Source organism: Ochotona princeps, chromosome 14 (assembly GCF_030435755.1).
Source record: "Ochotona princeps isolate mOchPri1 chromosome 14, mOchPri1.hap1, whole genome shotgun sequence".
Taxonomy (NCBI): Eukaryota; Metazoa; Chordata; class Mammalia; order Lagomorpha; family Ochotonidae; genus Ochotona; species Ochotona princeps.
Genome location: NC_080845.1, coordinates 42,267,601 through 42,292,448, shown reverse-complemented (window position 1 = coordinate 42,292,448; position 24,848 = coordinate 42,267,601). Strand labels below are relative to the sequence as shown.

The following is a 24,848-nucleotide window of genomic DNA, read 5'->3' as shown; positions in this document are numbered from 1 at the left end:
AGACTTTGCTAATCTGGGAAGAATGAAGGCTTTGTGGCTGACTGATGGAGAAGAGAATTGTGAAAGACGAAGAGGGAGAAGAGGAGCTGAAATATGAATAGGTGTTGAGAAGAAATATGTATTTTTTGTGTTTAAAAACATTTTTTTAAGTATTTATTTTTGTTGGAAAGGCAGATATACAGAGAGGAGAAGAGACAGAGAGGAAAATCTTCTGTCCGATGATTCACTCTCTAAGCAGCTGCAACAGATGGAGCTGAACCAATCTGACGCCAGGAACTGGGAGGCACTTCCAGGTCTCCCACACAGGTGCAGGGTCCCAAAGCTTTGGGCCATACTCAACTGCTTTCCCAGGTCTCAAGCAGAGAGGTGGATGGGAAGCAGGCTGTCGGGATTAGAACTGGTGCCCATATGGGATCCCTTTGCATTCAAGGCAAAGACTCTAGCCATTACGCTGTTGTGCAGGGCTCTTTTAAATTTTATTTTTAAAAATATTTTCTGGGGCCCGGCGGCGTGGCCTAGCTGCTAAAGTCCTCGCCTTGAACTCCCCGGGATCCCATATGGGCGCCGGTTCTAGTCCCGGCAGCTCCACTTCCCATCCAGCTCCCTGCTTGTGGCCTGGGAAAGCAGCTGAGGACGGCCCAAAGCTTTGGGACCCTGCACCCGCGTGGGAGACCCGGAAGAGGTTCCAAGTTCCTGGCTTCGGATCGGCGCGCATCGGCCCGTTGCGGCTCACTTGGGGAGTGAAACATCGGACGGAAGATCTTTCTCTCTGTCTCTCCTCCTCTGTGTATATCCGGCTTTCCAATAATAATAATAAAATCTTTAAAAAATATATTTTCTGGTGTTTCTGGGGTTTTGGAGCCTCCTGAAAGAAGTGTAGATAACTGGACAAGAAGGAGCATGACTCTGGCACAGTTTTTATGACAGGAAAAGGGCACAGAGAAAAGAGGCTTTTGGAGTGCTGTCAGGTAGGGAGATAGAATTCGAGAACCTGAATGGGAAGAGGGTTAGGAAGGGTCGGGCAGCCATATTTCCCAGTGTTATTTCAGGAAAGCCTGGCTGCATAGGCTGTTAACAGGTATTTCTCTGGTTGTATGATTGCATGTATTTGGAAAACTCTGATTAAGGAAAGTTAAATGTACTTGTTGTTTGCACCCTTCCAGGTTTGTTGTGGAGTGCAAGCGAAATCATGCCAGTCAAGTCCAGGGCTTACTAAGGATTCTTTATTAACCAAGCATGGTGATAACAGCACACACTAGAAATCAGCAAATTTTAAGTCCATATGGCAATCCAGTCTGAATCAAAGCCCCAAGAGGAACAAATGGTCAATACCCTGAAGTCCATCTGTTAAATAAAGATCTATCTTCCAGCTTCCCCAGTAATATAAATTATCCTAAGAGATATACAGTGAACAACCTGGGCACACTTACAAAGATGTAGATATTCACCTTTCCCTGGCTTCTCTACCCACATTCCATTACTGCTAGGCCTCACCTCTTCTGGAACTCTAGATAGTACACTAATTAGAGATACAACGCATCTTAGCATTGCTGTCTTTACTGTCCCACCTAAGCAGTGAACAGAGGATGAGGAATACAGACATACAGGGGCTATGGTCAGGGGATACCTGTCCTCAGAGTCTCTCCATGGGAAGCCAGAGAGCAAGCAGGTACTGGGGAGGCCAAGAGTCAAGAGTGCCAGAGTGATGGAAGCACAGAACCAAGAGAGTGAGCACCACCCCCATCAAGGGGCTTGTGAGGGGAGTGGGTACACAACAAAACAATACTGCCCTCTCTCAGGTTCCAGGTGATGATAGGTGAGCATCACAGGTGGCAGGAGGGAACACCTAGGTGGTTGTGGGGGAGTGGCTTCCAAGTTCTTTAATAAATACTCCATTATTGACATCAGTTAAGTTCTTCCTCCCTCTCCAACTTTAGATTCATTTGTCCAACTTTGTATATGGATATCTGAACTTGGGGCGCTATTAGGTATCTAAAACTAAACTGCTCCAAATGGAATTTCTGGTCTTACACACAAAACTTGTTGAGTGGATGGCAACTCCATCTTTTAGTAAAACCGTGGCAAGAAGAAAATAGAAGTTGTATTTAATGCATAAAATGCTGTTGAAAGTTGTGATTAAAAATAAAGTTATGCAGATCAAAAACCTTAGAATTGACCTTGATTTATTTCTTCCTCATGGTCTCCTAGCCAAATCCATTAACAGCTGCATTGATTCTTCCTTCAGATATATTTAGAATGTGACCACTTTCTTGCTGTTCATGATTCCACTAATATCTTACTACTTCTGGGTGACCATTTAAAATGCCTTCATCCCCTATTGGAGTACCCTCGTTCAATTCCTGGTTCTAAGGTCCTGATTCCACCTTCCTGCAGACCCTGGGAAGCAATGGTAATGACATATGCAATTGGGTTTCTTCCACCCCCCTCCCCCATAGGGAACTTCTGTTGGTTGTTGACTTCTGCCTGTAGACCTGGCCCAATTCCAGTTGTTAAGGCATTTGGGGGAGTGAACCAGTGGGTGGGAACTTTGTATTCCTGAAGAAAGATTTTTGTTTGCATTAACCTCGCATTTTACGCAGGATAAATGCATTAGTTCTTCCAGGGGCCTATGAGGTCTTCTATGGTCTGACTTCTCATTGACTGCTGTTCTCCTCTGCTTTATGTTTAATGTCTTTGTTCTTCCTAAGACAGATCTTAAGCACTTGATTAAGCTTAGAGCTTTGTACTTACTAGTTCCTGACTCCATTTCCTTCCTTGAATCTTTGTTCAAAGGCTAACCTAGCTGAAAGAGACTGACCCCTGTACTCCATATTTAAATAAAAAATGTGCTCTTCCCTCAGTTTCTTATCCCTTTATCCTGCTTTACTTTATTGCTTCTGCAATGTTTGTCACCCTCGAATGTATTGTGTTTTATGTATTACCTCAGTAATATATCATTTTTAACAATCTATTTTCTACCTCTTCCTACTAGTCTATAAGCTCTGCAAGAACAGAGGTTTGTGTAGCCCTAGCACACACAATAGTCCTGAGACATGCAGTAGTCACTCGACAAGTATTTATTAAAGAGTAAATGAGTCTTCATGATGGGAATATGTGTTCCCGCAGAATTTTTTACCCCTTAGCTGGAGCTCTTTCTTTCCAGGGCTTTTCTGGAACACAATTTGGGAAATTTTATAATATTATGGAATTGAAAGGAGAATAAAATTCCTAAAAAGAATTGATTAGCATAGTTGAGAAGTTGAAGACATTTTGACTTACCTGAAATAAGTAAATTTAGATTGGAAAATAGTGTGCTATCCCAGAACTAATTGTTTCAGTGCTGTGCGTTGGGCATAGATATTGAAAGAAAAAAAAGCCAAAATAGATAGCCTATTCCAGGAGTTTAGTTACCTTTGGGGAAATAGGAGAAACAGAATGAGGATACAGGTTCAACACATTATGTTTGATTTTTTTGTGATCAAGAGAGTGGAATTTTATTGTGCGTTATTTTTTATAAGGTAGTCTGGTGTATTAGTTTTGTGTTAACATAACAAAATACCTAAGGCTGGGTAACTATAAAAAAGAGATTATCTGATTTACATTTCTGGAGGTTAATAGAACCTGCATTAGCAGAGTCCCTAGGTGGTGCCACACATCACATGCCATGAGCCAGTGATGCACGGGCCTTGTCTTTTGCTTTCTCTCTCTTCCTAGAAAGCCACCAGTATTCAAGCAGGAAATCACCCTCAGGTGGAGCCACCTCCCAAGGGCTTTATTTTTAAATCCCATATTCGGATTAATGCCTCACAGTAAGGATTAGATTTCAGTACATGACTGTCACGAGTACATGTTCAAACTTCATTCAAGCCATAGCATCTAGGATACTATATAAATATATTCTATTTTTAAATTCTGTGAGACTAAATTGGCAGTCTAAAGCACTGTATTTTCCAAAGTTGTGTAATTTGCTAGGTTCAGTGTTTCTTGGCAGTTGAAGGTGTTAGGTCCCTTTGGGGATCCTTGCATTAGTCTGTGCCTTCACTGCTTCACCGCTGCCCCCTCCTATCCGTCCTACTTCTTTTTTTTTTCCTTGAGAGCACCATAGGAATGAAAAGTGTGATGTAAATAGTTAAAGCTGGTGCTAATTGCTTGCTTGCTTCTTGCTTTAGGACAAGCAGTCTGTTTTCATGTGTGGGTTTCTGGGTCATTTCTGTGCCTCCTGAAAAAGGTTCACCTAGGCTTCTTGTCACTAGCACTCGGATTAGTACTTAAAGAAAACTTGTATTAAGCTGAGGCAAAGTTTGCACATTTTTTTTTTGACAGAATGCCTTTTTCCTTACAAAGTTTTGATCCATTAGAGGATTAATTTCTATTTCAAATGTCTGCTTGAACTTTTGGATTTTTTTTTTTTTTTTTTAAGTTTCTCTAGTGTGCATTCATCTGTTTCAGGATTAGCTATCATGGGACAAAGCAAGGGTTCTTAGGTACCTAGTTTATTTATCAATCATGACATCTGAGTGCAAGTGCTGAATAGTGAAGGTTATGCCATATACTACTCTGCAGAGCCCTGTGCTTTTTTCCGTTGCTATCTTTGGACAAATTACATTCATATCATTTGAGGTATGGTTGTTTTGAAGTCCAGTTCAAACCAGCTGGAGAATTAAAAAAAATTCTTTTGCTTTGGTTACAGAAGCTGCATATAAATACATAAGAGACGCAGAAATGTCAGATGATATCAGGAAAAGGTTTGAATTTCCAAATTCTCTTATCCAATCACAGGTAATTTTATTTGATTATTTTTGCTTCATGATAATAATAGTTTTTTGATTATAAATTTAACTTTACATTTTAAACATTGCATATTTTCTACATAGGGAGATTTATGTTACAAAACTTTTGTATTTTTAATTTGAAAATATGTTTGAAATAACAATACTAATATTTAAAACTTATCAGTCTTAATTTTCATTTACTTCATGCTTTTCTCCCTAAAGTAATAAAACCTTGGTTAACTAGTAGGTCCTAAATGTTTGTTTTGTTTGCAGGTAGTTATTGGGAAAAGGGGTAAATAGATATTAATCCAGAGGATGCAGGATTAGTATTTAAAAAAATATGTTCTGCCCCTGTACAACTCTTAAGGATGATGGATTTTTTAGACTAATGATGTTCAATAAGTGGAGTATCCTGGATTTAAAATCTGTCGACTAAAGTAGAAGGTTGTGATTTTCTATTTTAGAGAACTTTTCCATAATAAATGCTTAACTTTTAGCTAACCAGAAGCACCTGGTTGGTGTCTTGTCTCGTGAGACCAAAACTAAGGAAACAGCAGCTGCCAGCCTGAAGACAAACACCGAACATCTTGAATACTCTGAACAGTTAACTTCGGAGATGCCTGCTGTGGGATTGACTTAGCTGGGTAGTGGGGAACCCTTCCATGAGGAGTAGAACACTCCTTGTGCAAGATTCCCTTCTACCTGACTGGGTTAGAGTCCTGTCCCCCTCTGCGGCACAGGTCCTTACCACGAAGAACAAGAGGGAAGCCTGGAGGCTGCTGTCCACAGTTTGATTCTTCTGGTGCTGAGAGTAATTTCATTGGCGTAGATCATCAAGAAATGCCTCTGTGTATTACTGTTAAATTAAGTGAAACGTGTATGTATTGTTTAGTGTAGCCTGTCTATTCAAATTCTATGGAAAACATAAGTTGTCATATTGTCCGATATATCCTTCAGATTCATATTTTTAAGTCATCTTAGGCTAATGTCTCTGGTTTGTTGGAGGACGAATTAAAATATAAAATAATTTAATCTGGATGGAATAGAGGGGTGTGTGGTGTTGCACTAATTTTGTTCAGTTCCTTTCCTATATTGGGACTGTAGCTTTTTTTGGTCTTTCTGGTGTTTTACATTGGTTTTATTAGGTTCTTGTGATTGTGTTGTATCCCCTGTGAATACTTCTTATTGTTCTTTTGTAACCACTGCTCAGTGTTAACACCATATTTCATTGATTCACACACATTTTTTTCCATAATTAAACGTCTTTGAAATTGGATTGCATTTAATAATTGATGGCAGCAATCCAGATACAGTTGGTGTTGCCTGCATATTTGTGGACTTGGCCATGATTCTCCAAATGAGTCTGAAAGAACTCTTTCATTAATATGAAGTAAAAATTCTGTGTTAGAAGAGGCATTGTATATCATTGGTTTCCAGCCTTTTTTCTTTGTCAGTTGTAGATAAGAAAACAATACATTCTATATATATAATGACCAGTTTAATTCATTGAAATATGGTGTATTTTGAAAACATGAACCTAAACTATCTATTGGCCTTCAGTTTTTGTTACTGTTCCTTTTATTAGGAGTAAGGTAATAAATAGAAGTAAATTTAGTGTTCATGTAAATGAGTGATTTGTGTTGCAAAACTTAGACCAGTTCCAATAAGGATGGAGTGGTTGCTGTGTTTTATTTGAATTTTCTCAGAGACATAGCAAGACTGACAGCTATTCGTAATTTTGTCTTACATAAGTTTCAAATGCAGGATAGACAAGTTGTTGTAGTAGTGAAGTTTTCTCCAGCTTATACACAGAAAGTCTGTGAGTTTTGCTAGCATATTAAACTCTGAGATAGCAGTGTTGGGTAGTGCTGAAGATAGAGGTATGCCATGAGGGTGGTAGGAGGTTGAGATATTTGTATTTGTGTCTTCAACATTCTTACAAGTGTCTTGAATTTAATTTTCGGCGTTTTGACGAAAGCAGGTTGTGGGAAGAGTTTTAGAGATTCATGGGACTGAAAGCTCATTAAATATTTGTAACTTATGAGAAAATGAAAATGAAATTAAAATCACAGGGCCTACAGGGGGAGAAAAGTGTTGGTAGAGAAAAAATCTACAGGCTCATATATGTGTGGGCTTCATTCACAAACATGGCAGTAGGTTTCCTCCATTGAGAGTGTGATGAAGCATGATGGATTTCATTTGGTTGCGAAGATGATTTTAAAAACAGGATTTTCTCATTATTCCCTTGGTTTAATGGATTAAGCAGTCTCAAGTTGTCTTAATATTAAGTGACAATCTGCTTTTTTTTTTTTTTGAACATTTATGAACTACAGTTTACTTATTAGTTACCTAGGATAAAAATACATACTGTAGGGATTATTTGAATATTGGAAATGACATAACTGGAGCACCCAATTTAGTGCCTTTTATATAGCACACATTTAATGAATCAGAATTTATTTATTATCAATTGACTGCCTGACATAACATGTCAATTAGCATTAATAAAAGTTACTTTCAAATACTGTATTTGGAATGAACTTCCAAGCAAATTTGTTTACTAATTTCACTCGTATTTTTAGGCAGTGGGTCGTCTTATTGCTGCAGTCCTTAAGGAAAATGGTTTTACAGAAAAGATCCACCAATCCACAAACCAGGTCTGTATTTATTTATTTATTTATTTATTTCTTAAGATTCATTTTATTTTTATGTGAAATGCTAAATTACCAAGAGAAGGAGACAAAAGTCTTCTGTCACCTTGTTCAGTCCCCAGATGGCCGCAATGGCTGGAGCTGACCGCTCTAAGGTCAGGGGCCGGGAACCGATTTTCCCTGTGGGTGCAGTGGCCCAAAGACTTGATTTTGAGTCATCCTATGCTACTTTTCCTTGCTGTAAACAGGGAGCTAAATTGGAAGTAGACAGCCAGGACATGAACTGACAACCCATATGTGATGCTGGTGCCACAGGCAGAAGTTTAACTTATTATGCTGTGACACCTGTCTCTAGCTTGTGTTTAACTATGCTTTAATTATACTCAGATATTACTGCCATCCTGGGCTACCTATCTTCCTGTCTTGTTACCTTCCTTATTCAGTTCACCAATGAAATAATTTTGAAGGAGAACTTAATTGCCATTCTTGTTTGCTTTTGAGTTTGCTATGTTTTTTTTTTTTAAATCTTTCAGTGTTTTATTAAGTTTGAAAATTTTGTCCAGCACTGGGTAGGTATTTATCCTAGTGATTAAGTTGTCTCCATTGCATGTGGGAATGCATAGGTTTCAATTCCTGGCTCTGGTTCCTTTCTAAGCTTCCTGCTGATGCAGATCCTGGGAGACAGCAGTGATGGCTTAGTAATCAGATTCCTGCCACCCACGAGGGAGACCTGGGTTGCGTGTGTGTGTGTGTGTGTGTGTGTGTGTGTGTGTGTGTGTGTGTGTGTGTTTGTGTCTTTGTGTGTCTGTGCTTATTACACCAAACCATAGGAATGAGGCATGAAGGGTGAAGAAGAGTATTTTTAGGACTATTCATGAAAAATAATATGAGTGGAATGAGGAAAATCATGGTTTAAAGAAGGTTGATAGGGTAATCTCTTGGAATATTTTTGTTTAGTAAAGCAAATGAACATGGTGACTCTGGGTGTAAGAGATTCGGATCAGCTCACGATTCAGACCAGTTCTGAATATGAATTTTAATTTGGACAGATCATGCATTGACAGAATGGGGGGAAGATTCCATCTTGAACACAGGGTGGGTCAGAGCTAAGAATTGAAGCAATGCCAACTGATCTGAGATGTACCCCTTGGTGTATTTGTTGTTCATTGTTGTGTATTTTGATGCACTAGTTGGGAAACTGCTTAAGAAAGTTGCTCTAAGTCAAATCTATATAGAATGTGAGTGATAGCAATAAGATTCCCCTCTCCCCCAAAAGAAATGAAAATAATTCATTTTTTTCTCAAATTGTCTGTGATTAACTGCTTCATGATGCATGTATCTTTACAGTTTTTGTTGGTATGTAGAAGTAAATGTAGGGTCATACTTTATTAGTAGGTATTTATCTTGTGTTTGTATCTGATCATATTAAATTAGATTTTCTAAAAACCTTAATCCTAATCCTGCTATAATCACATTATATGATTTGAGATGTCATGGTTTACTTAAACTCTCAGAATTTGTTGGATATAAAATCTCTATAAATGTTTTCTTTTATCCTAATAAAACAATGGTTGCTTCTTTGAAAAGACAGTATCACCTGAGGCAGCGTTTTGTTTATTCCTGCAGAGCCCTTTGCTGCTGTCTGGACAGGTGGCTGCAGTCTCCTGAATTAAAGGAGAGATACAACATGTCTATTCTCCCTCCTGCAGTGACAATTAACTGAAACCGCAGAGGTCTTCGAGCAGCTGCGGAGGAAAGGGGCACTGTGGAACACTGATTTTCATTCTTTAGTAGTTCCTTGGGAGCTAGGGATGTTGCATTTCCCCTCACCTCATACATTTCCCTAATAAACTGGATCAGTATGAAGGAAAAACAGCTTCATTATGTTTTCTGTTTTACAAAAAAAAAAAAAAAAAAAAAAGACCATGAAGTACTAGTACTAGTTTAAATGGATTTGGCCCACAATGCATTCAAATATAGGCTTATTTTTCACAGTGAACCTACATTTTTTGCAGTCAGGAGTTCCTGAGAAATTATAAAGTTTAGAACTCCTGGTATCAAAGTGTTTTCCAAAATCAGAATATACATTAACTTACATTATCTTCTGGTGCTTTTTTACGGAAGAAAATAGATTTGCAATATGAGCAGAAAAAAAAGTCATGCCTCTTTCTTGGGCAAAATATCTTCTCTGAGTTTTTAGTCATGACATAGGTGTGTTGTTGTTGGTCTGCCCCACTCCTTTGTTTTCTCTCTAGGCCCACTTCAGAATTCAACAAATTGTGGTAGGTGCGTTGCAGGTGGTGTGAGGTGCATGCACATGATAGAGGTTGGTGATAGGAAAGCAGAAAATAACATTCTGTGAAAATGTTATTGCCACTTACAGGTGTAAGCAGTGATGCTATTTGGCGTTCAACCTAGACTAATTGATACATTTGTACAGTAGGTATCTCGTTAAATTAATTGATAAGAACGTTTTGCTAGAACCACATCTACTTCATACCTCTGCCTGCAGCCAGTCTTATTTTGTATCCAACGTGCAGGTGAGAGGGTGCTATATCAAACATATCATTCCTCCTTTTGGAAAATCGACTTTTGTGTATTGTAGGAACAGAGTGGCAACTGCATCATCTTTGTGTAGAAAAGCCAACCTACTGTGAACAAATCGCAGCATGATGTGTGCGTGTCTTTGCTGCTTATCAGAAGTTTGTTTTAATCTATCGTTTGATTTCAGACTCCTGCCTTGAACTTGCTGTGGGAGAAGTGTTGCAGTGACAACTTAGTGGTGCGAACAGCCTGCTGTGAGGGTCTGGTTGTGCTTGTTGCTCAGGATCATGCAGAGTTCAGCTATGTTCTCAATGGGGTACTCAACCTGATTCCATCAACCAGGTACTCTTGTTTGCATGTTTGATCAACTAGCAATTTAAAGTTTTGTGAAGAAAAAAAAGTTCACTAATTTCTATTAAGGGTTAACATTCACCTTACTAGTTTTTCTTTTCCTTAAAAAGTCATGCCATTGGTTTTCACATGTGGCAAGTTGTGCTGATTTTTCTTTATGATTTATGTGCTTTCATTGCAAGAGCAGATATACAGAGAGGAGGAAGAGAGAGAAAGATCTTTGTCTGCTGGTTCAATCCCCAGGTGGCCACAATGACAAGAGCTGAGCTGATCCTAAGCCAGGAGCCAGCAGCTTCCTTTGGGTCTCCCACATGGGTGCAGGGTCCCAACGCCTTAGGCCATCCTTGACTGCTTCCCCAGGTCACAAGCAGGGAATTGAATGGGACATGAACTGGCATCCACGTGGGATCCTGGTGCATGCACGGCGAGACCTTTAGCCACTAGACTACCCCTCCTGGCCCCAAATTGTGCTAATTAAAATTTTTGGAATTTTTAATTAATTCTGTACATAGGGGCTTCATTTAAAATAGTTAAATAGTTTAAAAATTGAACTTGTTAATAAATTCTTATTTTAAAAATGTTGTTTATAAACTTTATTACTTCTATAGTAATACACTTGAATAGCCATACTTAGCTCTTAGCGTTAGTGTGTGCATTAAACAATAATAGTACTAATTTATTTAACAATATTATGTAATTTAATGTCTTATCCTTGTTTATTCCTAGTTAATAATTATTTTTTCTTTTGCATTTTTTAATATGGCCGTATTTAGTCCATTTGAATGCTGAGGGTAGTGGAAGCACAAAAAACACAATAGACCTGTTCATTCCAAAATGCTTAACCAGGTCCTTGTTTGAACCGGTGAACATCTATTGTAAAATATTCCTTGAAAATGAGATACTACACTTTCCTCCCACAATGTTCTTGACCTACGTTCCTTCACTTTTGCCTAGTCAAAACATTTGACCTCTGTTGTCTATCCCAACTCTCATCTAACCTCTCTTCCTCTGTGCAGTTGTTCTGTTGATTTTTTTTTAAAAGATTTATTTATTTTATTACAGTCAGATATACAGAGAGGAGGAGAGACAGAGAGGAAGATCTTCCATCCGATGTGTCACTCCCCAAGTGAGCCGCAACAGCTGGTTCGCGCCAATCCAAAGCCAGGAACCTGGAACCTCCTCCAGGTCTCCCACGCTGGCGCAGGGTCCCAGAGCTTTGGGCCGTCCTCAATTGCTCCCAGGCCACAAGCAGGGAGCTGGATGGGAAGTGGAGCTGCCCAGATTAGAACCGGCGCCCATATGGGATCCCGGCGTGTTCAAGGCAAGGACTTTAGCCGACAGGCCACAGTGCCGGGCCCTCCTGTTGATTTTTTAAAAAAGATTTATTGGAAAGGCAGATTTGCAGAGAGGAGAGACCAAGAGAGAGTTATCTTTCATCTGCTGGTTCACTTCCCAAATGGCTGCAATGGCCAGAGCTGAGATGATCTGAAGCCAGGAGTCAAGAGCTTCTTCCAGGTCTCTGATTCAGGAGCAGGTGCCCAAGAACTTGAGCCATCCTTTGCTGTTCTCCCAGGCCACCAGCAGGGTCACAAGCAGGGAGTTAGATTGAAAGTAGAGCAGTGGAGACACAAACTGGCGCATATATGGAATACTGGTGCCCATACGTGGTGTTGGTGCTGCAGGTGAAGATTAGCTGACTGTGCCACTGTGCCAGCCCTTGTCCTGATGATTTTTACTCATCCTCCTTGTAGTATCATCAGAGAAGATTGCTTAATCTTAATTTTTGTTTATTTCTTTTGTTTTCTGGTATTCAATGGAGATAAATTATAGTGTTAACTCTCTAACTGTAGAAGATGGTTTCCTGGCTAATGATGTCTAGCCTTTTTAAAAGAAAAAAATTTTTAATTATTTGAAAGGCAAAGGTACAGAGGGAGAGTTGCATTAGCAGGAAACTGAATCAGAAGTGGAGCAGCTGGGACTCAAATCTGTGCCTATGTGGGATGCTATTGCTACAGACAGTGGCCTTACCTACTTCATCACAGCTCTGGCTCCATACCTTTAGCCTTTTAACTTTCTTCATAAATCCTGTCCTGTTCCTGCAGTTACATTTTTGTGTCTTTCAGGAACCATGTTTTTTTTTTTTCTTTTGCTGCCATTGCTTATAAATCCACACCCTTTAGCAGTGTGTTTAAGCCCTCTCAAACTAGCTGTGACCCTCTGTTCTAGCTGAGGCCCCTAAGGGGCCTGTTCTCCCGGTCCTCAGGCCTTTCTGCATGTGCTCTGCCTCTGCATGGGGTGCTCCTTCCAGCATCGTCCACATCCATTAAAGCAGAGCTCAGATGCGCTTTCCTGCACAGGCATTTCCCTGTTGCTCCTGATGATGTATGTTTTAACCTGCATTTTAGTATCTAACACATTGTTTAATACTTGGTATATGAGCAAATATTCTGAATAAGTAAGAATTGGATGACAACTGAAAATGAATTCATTTTCTGTCTGGATTTGTGTTTACACACACCCGTACCCACACCCACACCCACACCACATGCACAATTTAGAACCATCCTATTGCATACCTGTTAAAAAGTAGGTTTCAGGAAGATTTTTGAAAGGTGAGATTTTATGTATCTTTCTTTTTCTACTTTTTGGTTGATCTAAATCAAGCCACTTTTATTTTTGCCTTCTTTTTTTTTTTTTTAAAGATTTATTCATTTTATTACAGCCAGATATACAGAGAGGAGGAGAGACAGAGAGGAAGATCTTCCATCTGATGTTTTACTCCCCAAGTGAGCCGCAACGGGCCGATGCGCGCCGATCCAAAGCCAGGAACCTGGAACCTCTTCCGGGTCTCCCACACGGGTGCAGTGTCCCAATGCATTGGGCCGTCCTCAACTGCTTTCCCAGGCCACAGGCAGGGAGCTGGATGGGAAGTGGAGCTGCCGGGATCAGAACCAGTGCCCACATGGGATCCCGGGGCTTCCAAGGCGAGGACTTTAGCCGCTAGGCCACGTCGCCGGGCCCTTTTGCCTTACTTCTTACATTTGTTAAACACTGGTAATCATATTTATTCCTTTTTGAATAATTGTCAAGTATAAACAAAATTTACTTTTATTCATATAGTGGCACTGTTTATTTCAAACCTTGGAGTACCATCAGCCATGGATACAAGAGTAATAATGTCCTCTGTTAATTTAAAATATAATTAGAGCAGATTAGATTATACTTTTAATTCTAGAAGATCACCTAGAGAGCTAGGTACGTGGGCCATCATTCCCTCATTGGTCTAAGTCTGCTATCGCCATTGTGAACTGCAAAGTATATGCTTTGCTGACAGTCTGCCTGCTCTGCAGGTGTCTTGTAACTTGTCAGTAACTTCAGTTTTTTATCAGACAAAACAGGTTTTCAATAGACAATACATTCGAAATGGGTCTATTGTCAAATCTATCTTACCACCATAAATTTTTCTCCACACAGGCAAAACGGTTACTGGATCTTAGTGTTTTTTATTTTTAAAGACAGCCTAAGTATACTTAATCCAAATATAGGTGTAAATGTATTTTTTTCTTTTAAAGATTTATTTATTTTTATTGGAAAGTCAGAATTACAGAGAGAAGGAAAGACAAAGAGAAAGATCTTCCATTCACTGATTCACTACCCCCGCCTCCCCCCAAGTGACTGCAATGGCTGGAGCTGAGCTGATCTGAAGCCAGGAGCTAGGCCACTGCACCGGACCCAAAAAATTATTTTTTTTTTTACTGTTTTTTGATACAGTTTCATAGGCTCTGGGATTTCTTGTCCCTGTCCCCTAGTTTCTTCCTTACCCTTCATTGATTTCTCCTCTAGTATTACAATGGTTGGTCCTTCATGAACAGTCATAAGTCCATCATGCTGTTATTGAAGTGTTTCCTGGAATTGTAGGCAAGGACAATGGTGGAGAGTCCAGCATCCCACTTTTAGGATATATTGAGCAGTTTCACTGGGAGTCCATCTTTGATCTGGATGCACCGAGACATACTGCACTTTGTCTTCACATCTGAACATGTCAGTCTCTGCTACACTTCTGTTATACACCCCTTAAATGTAGAGCCAGTAAACACAGTCCACAAAAGGGAGAAAAATGGTAAATTTTCATCAACATGAAATTAAAGAACGTGCTACAAAAATACCAGTGTGTCACTAGAGCGATGAAAAAGAAAAAGCATTCTTTTAGAAATTAATGCTATTGCATGATCCAAGTGGTGCTGAAATGTAATTAAATTTAAAAAATTCATTTGAATGAGTGACACACACATTTGAGAGAGTACAAGAGAAAGAAAGAGAGGGAAAAAGAGAGAGAGCGAGCGAGCAAGAAATTTTCCTTCTGCTGATTTATCCCTAAATGCTCCCAATAGCCAGGGTTGAGCCAAGCCAAAGCTAGGAACCAGGAACTCCATGTTGGAATCCCATGTGGGCAGGAGGCACTCAAATAGTTGACCCAATGCCAGCTGCTGCCAATAGTGAATATTAGCAGGAAGCTGGGCTGGAAGTGTAATGGGCTTAAAGCAAGGCTCTACCATACGGAATGTGGGCATCTAAAGCAGTGGTTTGAGTGCTATGCCACAACACTCATCCCCATTTTAATTTTTGAATCAATTTTTTATCATAAAATATGAGCGTTAAATTTTATTTATTGCTGCCAGTAAAGGGAATAATTATTTGCATGTTGGTAAATATTTTTTTCATTCACATTATTAAGTAGCAGAGCTTTGTGGTTTGGAGCAATTACAAAGATTATACTTTGTACTGTTTATATTTTTTTTAAAAATCTAGAGGAGAATCAAATTTAAGAATGAGCTAATTGAAAACAAGATATTCAAATAGCTCCTCTTCCAAATGATGCATAGAGATTTGTCTTAGAAAACCATCTCTATTTTTGTAAGAATAACTTGGAGGTACTCTAGGTCTTCAGTTTCCAGTATTTAAGTTTCTGCATGTCTCTGGCTATCTGATCAGAGAGGTTTGTCAGAGTCTAGGAGTATCTTGGGAACTGAGCCATACCCTGATGCTTAGTTTTGATTTAGAAAAATAATTGTAAAACTTTTAACTTTCCATTCTGCCTGTCTGCTTGCTTCTTATCCTTTACGAATTAAGGAGGGAATTATTGGGGGAGGTTGGTAAAAACAATGAAAAAATAGCCTATTCTTCTTTGAAATAGATATATTTTGAGAGAATATAGCTTGTGGATTGTGGAACTCTCTTAGTATTGCAGCATATTCTGAACACTTCAAAGAAAGAGAAAAATGACAAATAGGAGAGACGATTTCTTCTGGCTATCTAACTTAGTTTTTGGCCTTTTTCAGGTCTAGTCTATTAACTTGCCTTGAACAAGTGTGGAAGCTATCCTCCCACCTGAAACCCAGCCCACAACTTGCCTTGGTTTAGAGCCTGCCTCGCGGTGTAGTTTAAGGTTGAAAAACGCTTGGCATTTGCAGTGTTCTGCTTGTCTAAACTTTGGGGAGTGGCTGGGAAAGTATCTGGCTCTGCTTGAGAGACTAAGCTCTTCAAAGGAATAGTTTGATGTCCTAGAATGTACTTGGTTCAAAGCTGAGGCAACATGAAACATTTGCAAGCTAGTTTTTATAGCTTCTGTAAACAAAAAAGTAGATTAGGTCTCTAAAATGTTCTTTTAATCAGGAAAAGAACATTGGGGGAGGGGGAGAAAAATGTTTTTCTTTATGGAGGTTGAAGGCAAGAAAGGGAAACAGTAAGGAAATCATTATCGCCAGTTAAATGTGAATTTTGAAACCAACCAAATCTAAAATTAAAATGATCTATGGTAGCATATACTTTTCTTGTCCTTTGAGGAGTTGCTGCTTTTTGACTTTAGATTGTTTTTACATTCAGTTTATTTTGAGGTAAAGATTCCCTGTGCAAGGAGTTTCCCATTTTTCTTCTCTTTAGTTATTTATTTTTTTAAATTCTCCCTAACTGTGCTAGCTAGCTTTTAGAAAGTGCATGCAGCCATTGTTACAGTTGCTTAGTAACGGGATCATGAATAAAAATCTTACTCTCTGGAAGAACCAGGTGCTCAATTTGCAATATTGAGGTGTCCTGACAGCCTGTAATTTCAGCTCAACTGCTTTTCCTCATTCCCCTTCTTTTAAAAATGTGTTTGGTAGGTAGGATATGCTGTCAATAAACTGTTTGCACTTGATTTGCTTGTCTCTAATGCTTCCGAACAGAGAAGGGATACACAGTTGTTGCATTTTTGGAGCACAAAGTGTACTGAAATGTAGATAATTGATATGTGTTTTCTGAGATTCCTGAAGTCTACTTCTTAGTGAAATCTTGCATTGAATATTAATTCCTGTAGTAGGTCTTGACTAAAGCTTTTGGATTCAGAAAGTCTTTGATTATGGACTGAGGAAGGTCCAGTGGCTACAAAAAGTGTTTGTGACAACTATTTGGAGTTAAAATTTAAGATGATTTGCTGAGAAAATTCTTGTGTTAGGCTCATCTCTTTCACTGATTATCTTGTTCTTTGGGAAACTTACCTGCTTTAACATACAGGAAATGGCTTCCAACTGAGGAGATACTCTATTTGTGTTTTGTTGTATTATTGAATCTGCTTTGTGCTAGTTAGCGTCTTTATTTTATTTGGCAGGAGAAGAACCAAAGAAATATGCCTCTATGAGCTTTCTCCGTAGGCTGAGGGAAAATAGCATGCTTTAATCTTCTCTAGGGTGTTAAGATACTACTTTGTGAAATTTGGGATGGCTTCTGGTTCTGTGTATATATGTAGGGGGTACTTTCAAAGATTTGTTTAAAAACAGAATTAAAAGGTGTTACTTTGAAAACTTTTTGAAATCCATGTGTAGTTTTTTTTAATGTACATATTCTTACCAAGTTTCCCAAGATTTCCTGTATTGAAATCATTGACAGAATTGCTAGTTTGTGCTTGTTTTCCCATCTTGTCTTCTAAATTTTCCCTTTAAAACATCTGTTTCCAAATGTTGACCTGCCTTGTATTCTCCTTGAGCCTTTTTCTAAAATCCAAGAGTCTCTCAATTTGGAGTTCATAATCAGAAAAGTGATTCCAGCCACTTTCCTCATCCAGGACGTTCTTCCCTGTTTCTTTTTCAGTTCATTGATCTGGTCAAATGCATTGTTTTCTCACAAAGACTCCAATTTTAAGAGTCAAATGTTTATGCTGAGATGTTTGTAGGTGACTTGAGGTCAGTGGATACTGAATACAATAATAGGAAAATGCTTCAGCAGAAATTTCATTCTTTTTGATTCTTGCAAGACAAATGAGCCTACAGAATTTTCTCTACCAAAGGCACAATAGCATTTCTTCTCTTACGTTGCATTATTATTATTATTTGCCATTCATTTAATCATGGGTTTCTCAGAGTTTTTTTTGCCTTTTCCATCCTTTCCTTGTGTAATTTTATAATGAAATTAATCTAAGAATTTGGTTATTTATCTGGTGTTTTTAGAATTCTTTAGTTTTCTGGTGAGATAGTATGGTTAAGGCTGAGCAGTTATCTTTTACAGCGATTTGAAATGATTTATAGTAAAAAGGGGAGTATAATTGTATCAATTGTTCCAATAAGACCCAAGAGATGCTCATATTTACTTCAATTTGATCTTTTAAATTCTATTGTAGATCAGATATGAACCTTGTATTTGGTCAGTTTGAAAGCAAAAAAACATTATTTTTAGTCCTTTTGAAAGGAGAATGACCTGAACTATTGTTCATATGTGTAATAGTAGATGAACAATATAGTATATAGTGACATCATTACTATAGTAATGATGCATATCCACTTGGTGAAAACTGGTTTACATGAATGGGTTTGATTACTAGAGTTTTATAGCTTGACCCAAATATTTTTCCAAAAAATCTGAATGTTCCAAATTATTATTATTTCTTCTCCGTATAAGACCTGAATCTTTGTTCCTATATTGGGCTACCTACTAGTTGTGGAAATCCTCTTGAACTAGTTTGAACATAGTTTGAACATAAAAGGGTATTTTCCTTTTTTTTTTTTTTGTGATAAAGTGGTATTCTTTAGAATTTAAGAATAGAAAAGCAACTGGGTCCCTGTGGCAAACTGGATACAGGCTGTGTGTTTCATTATTCTCTTTCAGGCTGAGTGTTGACTTTCTCTGCTTTCCAGTTTACAGGGCAGCACCTGCTCCTGATACAACATCTCTTATGAATGAGAAACAACCAGGTTGGAAAGGGTAATTCTTTGGACAATTACAGATTTCTGAGAGTAGGAACCCAAGCCATATCCGTCAACTTGCTAGGCACTGTATTTTTGTTTATGAAGGCTGTCATAAGCGATGATTGCAAACTTGCTGGATAAAATAGCAGAATTGTATTCTTTTATAATTCTGGAGCCACAGGTGATCAGCAGGAATGGTTCTTTCTGCGATTCTACGAGACTTGGTTCTCTGCCTTTTTAGTATCTTCTGGTGGCTGCCAGGAACCCTTGGCTGCCCTTGACTTATTGCAATTTGATGCCAGTATTTGCTGTTGTGTTCTGATGAGCACCTTCTCTGTATCTCAGCTATCCTAGTCTTTCTTAGGATGATACCAGTTATTGGATTTCAGACCATCTAAAATGATGTGATATAAAGATGCTTTATTTTTATCTGCAAAAAGCTATTTCTAAATAGTCATATTCTCAGATATAGAAGGTTGAGACTTCCATGTATCTTCTTGGGTAGTATAATTTGACCCCCTACTGGCTCTGCCTTCACTGTGTGAACATTTGTGGGTTGGGATCCCTTATATTGGTAACCATGTGAGTGGAGGATCTTTAATTCCCAAAATAAAAGGAAGACTGGAAAGTTATTGCCTAGATGTCCTCTGCACTGGGATTAGACTTGGGGCAGAACTGTTGTTGTTAAGCAACACCCTAAACTTGTGGAGGTGTTGGAACAGTTCTCCCAAAGTGGGTTCCCTGCCTTGAGACATAGAAATCCAGTCACAGGCATTGATGTGGTGGAATAAAATAGGTATTAGTTGTAAAATCAGAGCAAGGAGCTGGTAAGCAGCTGTTTTCTGAGGAGTTGAGGGTAAAGGTTAGAATAGATTGACATTGGAGCTGGGAGCTGAGTGATCATCTTGTGTCCAAGTTCCTGGTTGGTTAGTGGTGCTGTTTACCTTTGATTGCTCAGTGAAGCTTTTTTTTTTTTTTTCAAAGATCCATCCATTTTTATTAGAAATTCAGGTCTCCAGAGAGAAGGAGAGGTAGAGATAAAGATCTCCTATCTGCTGGTTCACTCCCCAAGTGGCTGCAACAGCCTCAGCTGAGCCTATCTGAAGATAGGGGCCAGAGCTTTTTCTGGGTCTTCACATAAGCACAGGGTCCCAAGGCTCTGGGTCATTCTTCACTGCTTTTCCAGACTCCAAGCAAGGAGTTGGAAGGAAAGTAGAGTAGCCAGGACACGAACTGGTGCCCCCATGGGATTGTGGCACATCCAAGGTAAGGACTTTAGCAAGTAGGCCATTGCACTGGGCCCTGGTCAATGAATTTCCAGACAATTTGTAAAGGCCACATGGGCTCCAGTAGGTCTGGGAATTACATGAAGGTGGCAGTTAGATTCTGCCTGAACCTGGAATTCCCACAAACAGCCCAGTCTGGACAATACTGGCTATCAAGTTTCTTATCTATTGAAGAAGTAAATGACTTCTTGAGTCTGGTGATTAGGGTCTTGTGAGACCATTTGTGTTAGTCCCTCAAGTCAGTGAATTCCTTTTTATAAAATACAGGCAAGGACATCTTAGGGTGACAGACAATGGGATGGTTTCTGTTTTTGCATTATAGGGGCTCAGTTTCACTATGACCTTGGAAATAGGTATCTCTCAGCCAACTGAGCTCCAGTTTTGAACCTTTATTGTGCTCGAGTATTAGTGACCCTCTGTGCTCTGTTAGATCTGTGTTGTTCTAACATGGATAGAAGGAAAAACGACTAAGTGGATGTACAATCATTGTGAAAGATAACATTTTTTTCTGAAATGGTGAGAACCAGCTGTGGTTTTCATTCTTCCCTGCCTGCTCTTTTTTTTTTTTTTAATGTTAAAGTCATCTTTGTGAGCAGCAATAGTAGGGGACTTATATGATATTGTGCCACAGTAGGTTAAGCTTGTGACACTGATATCCCATGGCACATTGGCAGTTCTCATGTAGTTTCCTGCTAATATGTCTTGGGAAGCAGTGAAAGATGACTTAAGTACTTGGGCCTCTTGTTACAGATGTGAGAGAATTGGATGGAGTTCTAGGCTCCTGAATTTTGCTTTGATCTACCCCTACCCTGTTGTGGCCACTTGGAGAGTGCACCAGTGGTTGGAAGATCAAATAAATGATAATGATAGTAAACTTTCAAACATAATAATAGAAACTTTTATTTCCTTGCTTGCTAGGGATAGGGTGATTAAGGAAAGCAACTAACCAATATTGAATATAAACTATATGTCCAAATTTATGCTTTAGAACTTTACCCAGAATTGCTGAGAGTAACCTTGAGTTGGAAGAGACTAAATGGCACCATGTTCTTCCACTCAGAGGCACATTAAATGTTTGCCTTTTTATTTTTGGAATGTTAGCAGCACTTGATGCTCAATAACTAAATCTCTTAATTCCCAAGGAGTTTCAAAATGGTACCATTTGAGTTCAATGGTTTAAAAACGTTAATATATTTTTTCTTTTTAAAATGTTTATTCATATAAAAAAAGATTTTGTGAGTTTCATTGGTACAGTTCTAAGGAGATAACTATCCTCTGCTTCCCCCACACAAATCCCTGCCCTTCCTTCCCTTCTTTTCTCGCATTAATTTTTGCAAAGACATTTTTAATCCACTGTACAATCTTAGGCTTAAATCAACACTAATTGTAGTGTTCAACAAATGAAAATGAGAAATTGCACACTTCCACAAGAGTATAAACAAGTGCTAAAAATGACTAACAGATCAGAATGCTTTTTTTTTTTTGGTATTCTATATTAACTTCCATGTGTTGGAGAAAACATGGTATTTGTCATTTTGAGGTTGGCCTATTTCACTAAGCGTAATAACTTCCAGTTGCATTCATTTTGTAGCAAAAGACAGGACTTCACTTTTTTTTTATGGCTGAGTAGTATTTGATGGGGTATATATAGCATATTCTTTTTTACTGAGTCATAAGTTGTAGTCATCTGGGTTGATTCATATCTTAGCTATTGTGAATTGAGCTGCAACAAGCATGGGAATATAGATAACTCTTCTGCAGATTTCACTTCGTTTGAGTAAATGCCCAGGAATGGGATGCCTGGAACTTATGCTGGATCTATTTTCAGTTTTCTGAGACTCCACACTGTCTTCCATAATGGTTGTTCTAGTTTACATTCCCACCAACAGTGGATTAGGATACCGTTTTCCCCATATCCTCACCATACATTATTTTTTGATTTTTCAATGTCAGCCAGTAGATACATGAAAAAGTGCTCAGGGTCACTAGCCATCAGATAAATAAGATTTTGCCTTTCCCCAATTAAGATGGCTTATTATCATCCATTATTCTATTTTATTTAATTAAAAAATTTCATTTTTGATCATGTTTACATAGGTGATAAGGGTGGGAAGGGTTGAGGTTTAGGAGAAATTTTCATTTTCTTCTTCCTGTATTTGGAGGAAGCAGGGAGAAAAGGGGTGAAGCTACATCGAGCCTCCCAACTGCCTCAGTGCCCGGGGATGGGGAATGGCCAGCTGATGCCACTACAGGGTTCCCGATGTGGAGTGTATTCCAAGGGTTCTGCTTAAGTGTTTTTAGTAGTTCTGAAATGCTGTCGATCTTGCCAATCTGAGGATGAGGAAGTCCTTCCAAGGTCTGTTGGCTGACTCTGTCCTCCTTAGAGTCTCCGTCTGCCCAGAAATTTGCTGTCAAGCTTAACTGGGGTAGTTGACCAACTTTTTCTGCCCTCCTTCCTGTGCTATGGTACTAGATGTCCTCTGCAACTCCAGTGGACTGCCTAATCCTCCATGTGCGTCTGTCCACTGCTCCGTCTAAGCCACTGAGGAGGCCCAATTTGTTTTTTAAAGATTTATTTATTTTTATTACAAAGTCAGATATACAGAGAGGATGAGAGACAGAGAGGAAGATCTTCCGTCCTATGATTCACTCACCAAGTGACCACAACGGCCGGTGCTGCGCCAATCTGAAGCCGGGAACCAGGAACCTCTTCCAGGTCTCCCACCTGGGTGCAGGAACCCAAAGCTTTGGGTCGTCCTCAACTGCTTTCCCAGGCCACAAGCAGGGAGCTGGATGGGAAGTGGAGCTGCCGGGATTAGAACCGGCGCCCATATGGGATCCCGGGGCATTCAAGGCGAGGACTTTAGCTGCTAGGCCATGCTGCCGGGCCCAAGGAGGTCCAGTTTTCTGACACATGCACTGCATGGGTTGACCACAGATCCTATGATTCTCCCAATGATTGATGTTCCGAGTCCAGCGGTTCATTCGGGTGTATTCCTAAAGAAACCTCTACTGAAGAGATCCCAGACCTGACTTTTGTGCGTGGTTGCCGGTACAGGGTTCGGGTTTGTCCATCATCCACATCAGCTAGTGCACACACTGGTAGCTGCAGTTTCTGGATCAATTCTGTTTCCAGCACCATCTCTTGCGTAAATCAATGGATGCTGTGTCACAGTGCAACCCTGCCCACCATACACTTGGCCCTCACACACTCAGGTGGGAGCTGCAGGTTAGTCAGGGTGCGCATATGGGATCCTGGCATGTGCAAGGCGAGGATTTAGCCACTTGGCTATCCTGGTGCAGGATCCCAAGGCTTTGGGCCATCTTCTGCTTTCAGGCCATAAGCAAGGAGCTGGATGGCAGTCAGGACATGAACCTATGCCCATATGCGATCCTGGTGCTTGCAAGGTGAAGGTTTAGCTACTAAACCATTGGGCCAGGCCTCTCATCTGTGAAAAGCATAATAAATTCACTCATAGAATTAATTGTAATAGATGTATTTTTTGAGATTTTATTATCTGCTTTCCATTTTACAGGCTGTTTTTTGGACTAATTCTTTAGAGGCAACTTGGGAAGTAGTTTTAAGTGAAATTTTAGAGATCTTACTGCTTTTCAGTGATCTTCATACATAACAAATGAGATAAGATGTAACAAGGGAAATAAAATTGCATTTTTCTAATGGTAACAGTGCACAGAAACATCCAATATCGCTAACACTGTCTTAGGATTTAATTTAGAGTGGGGGGTTTACCTATAGGTTGAGTAATTTTCAACATGGCAGATAAAGCTCAGTGTATCACCTGTCTATTTCTGTCTTTTGTTTTTCTGTCAGGAATCTTACAGTTTAAGTTTATGGATTGAGTTGAATTAGATGAAGAAAACCTACAAACAGCAACAAAGGCAATAACATAGTGACAACAACAATATAATCTAACAATAGACTCCACTACTTCCTTTTCCCCAAAAGTGATGTTTTATTGCTTGATAATATAAATTGATTGAATTTATTTTTTTAAAGATGTATCGATTTTTATTGGAAAGGCAGATTTACAGAGAAGAGAGAAAAAAAGACTTTCCATCCGCTGGTTCACTCTCAAAAAGGCCACTATTGCCAGAGCTCAGCTGATCAAAACCAGGAATGAGGGGCTGCTATTGGGTCTCCCATGTGGGTGCAGGGTCCCAAGGCTTTGGGCCATCCTCTGCTGCTTTCCTAGGCCACAGGCAGGGAGATGGATAGGAAGTAGAGGACCCGGGACACCACAAACCAGTTGCCCATGTGGAATCCTGGCACATGCAAGGCATGGATTTAAGCACTAGGCTATTGTGCTGGACCCTGGTTGTTCCACTTCTTATCCAGTACCCTGCTAGTGTGCCTGGGAAAATAGTGAGAGGTGGCCCAGGTGCTTGGGTTCCTGCACCTATGTTGGACATCTGGGTCCTGGCTTTAGCCAGTCCCAGCCCTGGCCCTTGTAGCCATCTGGGAAGTGAGGCAATGGGAGAAGATCTTTGTCCCTGTCTCTCTCTCGTTCTCTGTAACTCTGACTTTCAAATAGTAAGATGCCAAGAGCTTCTTCTAGGTTTTCCATATAGGTAGCACGGACCCAAACACTGGGGCCACCTTCTGCTTTCCATAGGCCTGGTACAGGGAGCTGGATCAAAGGTGGAACAGCAAGATATGAACCAGTTCCCACGTGCGGTGCCAGCAATGTAAGCAGCAGCCTAGCCCAGTACTTCAAAATACTAACCCTAGAGGATTTGGGACTTGATTTTGTTGCAGAAGATGTCTATTGAAGTGTTTAAAACTTAAAAAAAAATTTAAAAACTTAAAAAATTTGTTCCCTAATGTAATTTCATTTTATTTGAAAGGCAGAGAGAGAGAGAGAATTGAAGATATACACACATCTGGAGTGGGGAGGATGGAGGGAGAAAACAGGGAAGAGATCTTCTGTCTGCTAGTTCACTTCCCAAATGACCATAACAGTGAGGGCTTGGCCAGGCCAAAGCTGTGAGCCACAAACTCCAACTGTGGCT

The 24,848-nt window shown here is 39.6% G+C and overlaps 1 protein-coding gene across 1 annotated transcript in view; it reads left to right on the top strand.

Annotated features, from left to right (window-relative positions):
• The first annotated feature begins 4,710 nt into the window (after positions 1-4,710).
• The window catches only part of FOCAD (focadhesin), a 266,859-nt gene continuing 246,721 nt past the window's right edge, over positions 4,711-24,848 (top strand). The window contains exons 1-3 of the mRNA XM_058672241.1: positions 4,711-4,779; positions 7,355-7,429; positions 10,155-10,309. Of these exons, the coding sequence (XP_058528224.1) occupies positions 4,723-4,779; positions 7,355-7,429; positions 10,155-10,309 (287 nt within the window). The 5' untranslated portion in view covers positions 4,711-4,722. The remainder of the gene's footprint in view (positions 4,780-7,354; positions 7,430-10,154; positions 10,310-24,848) is intronic.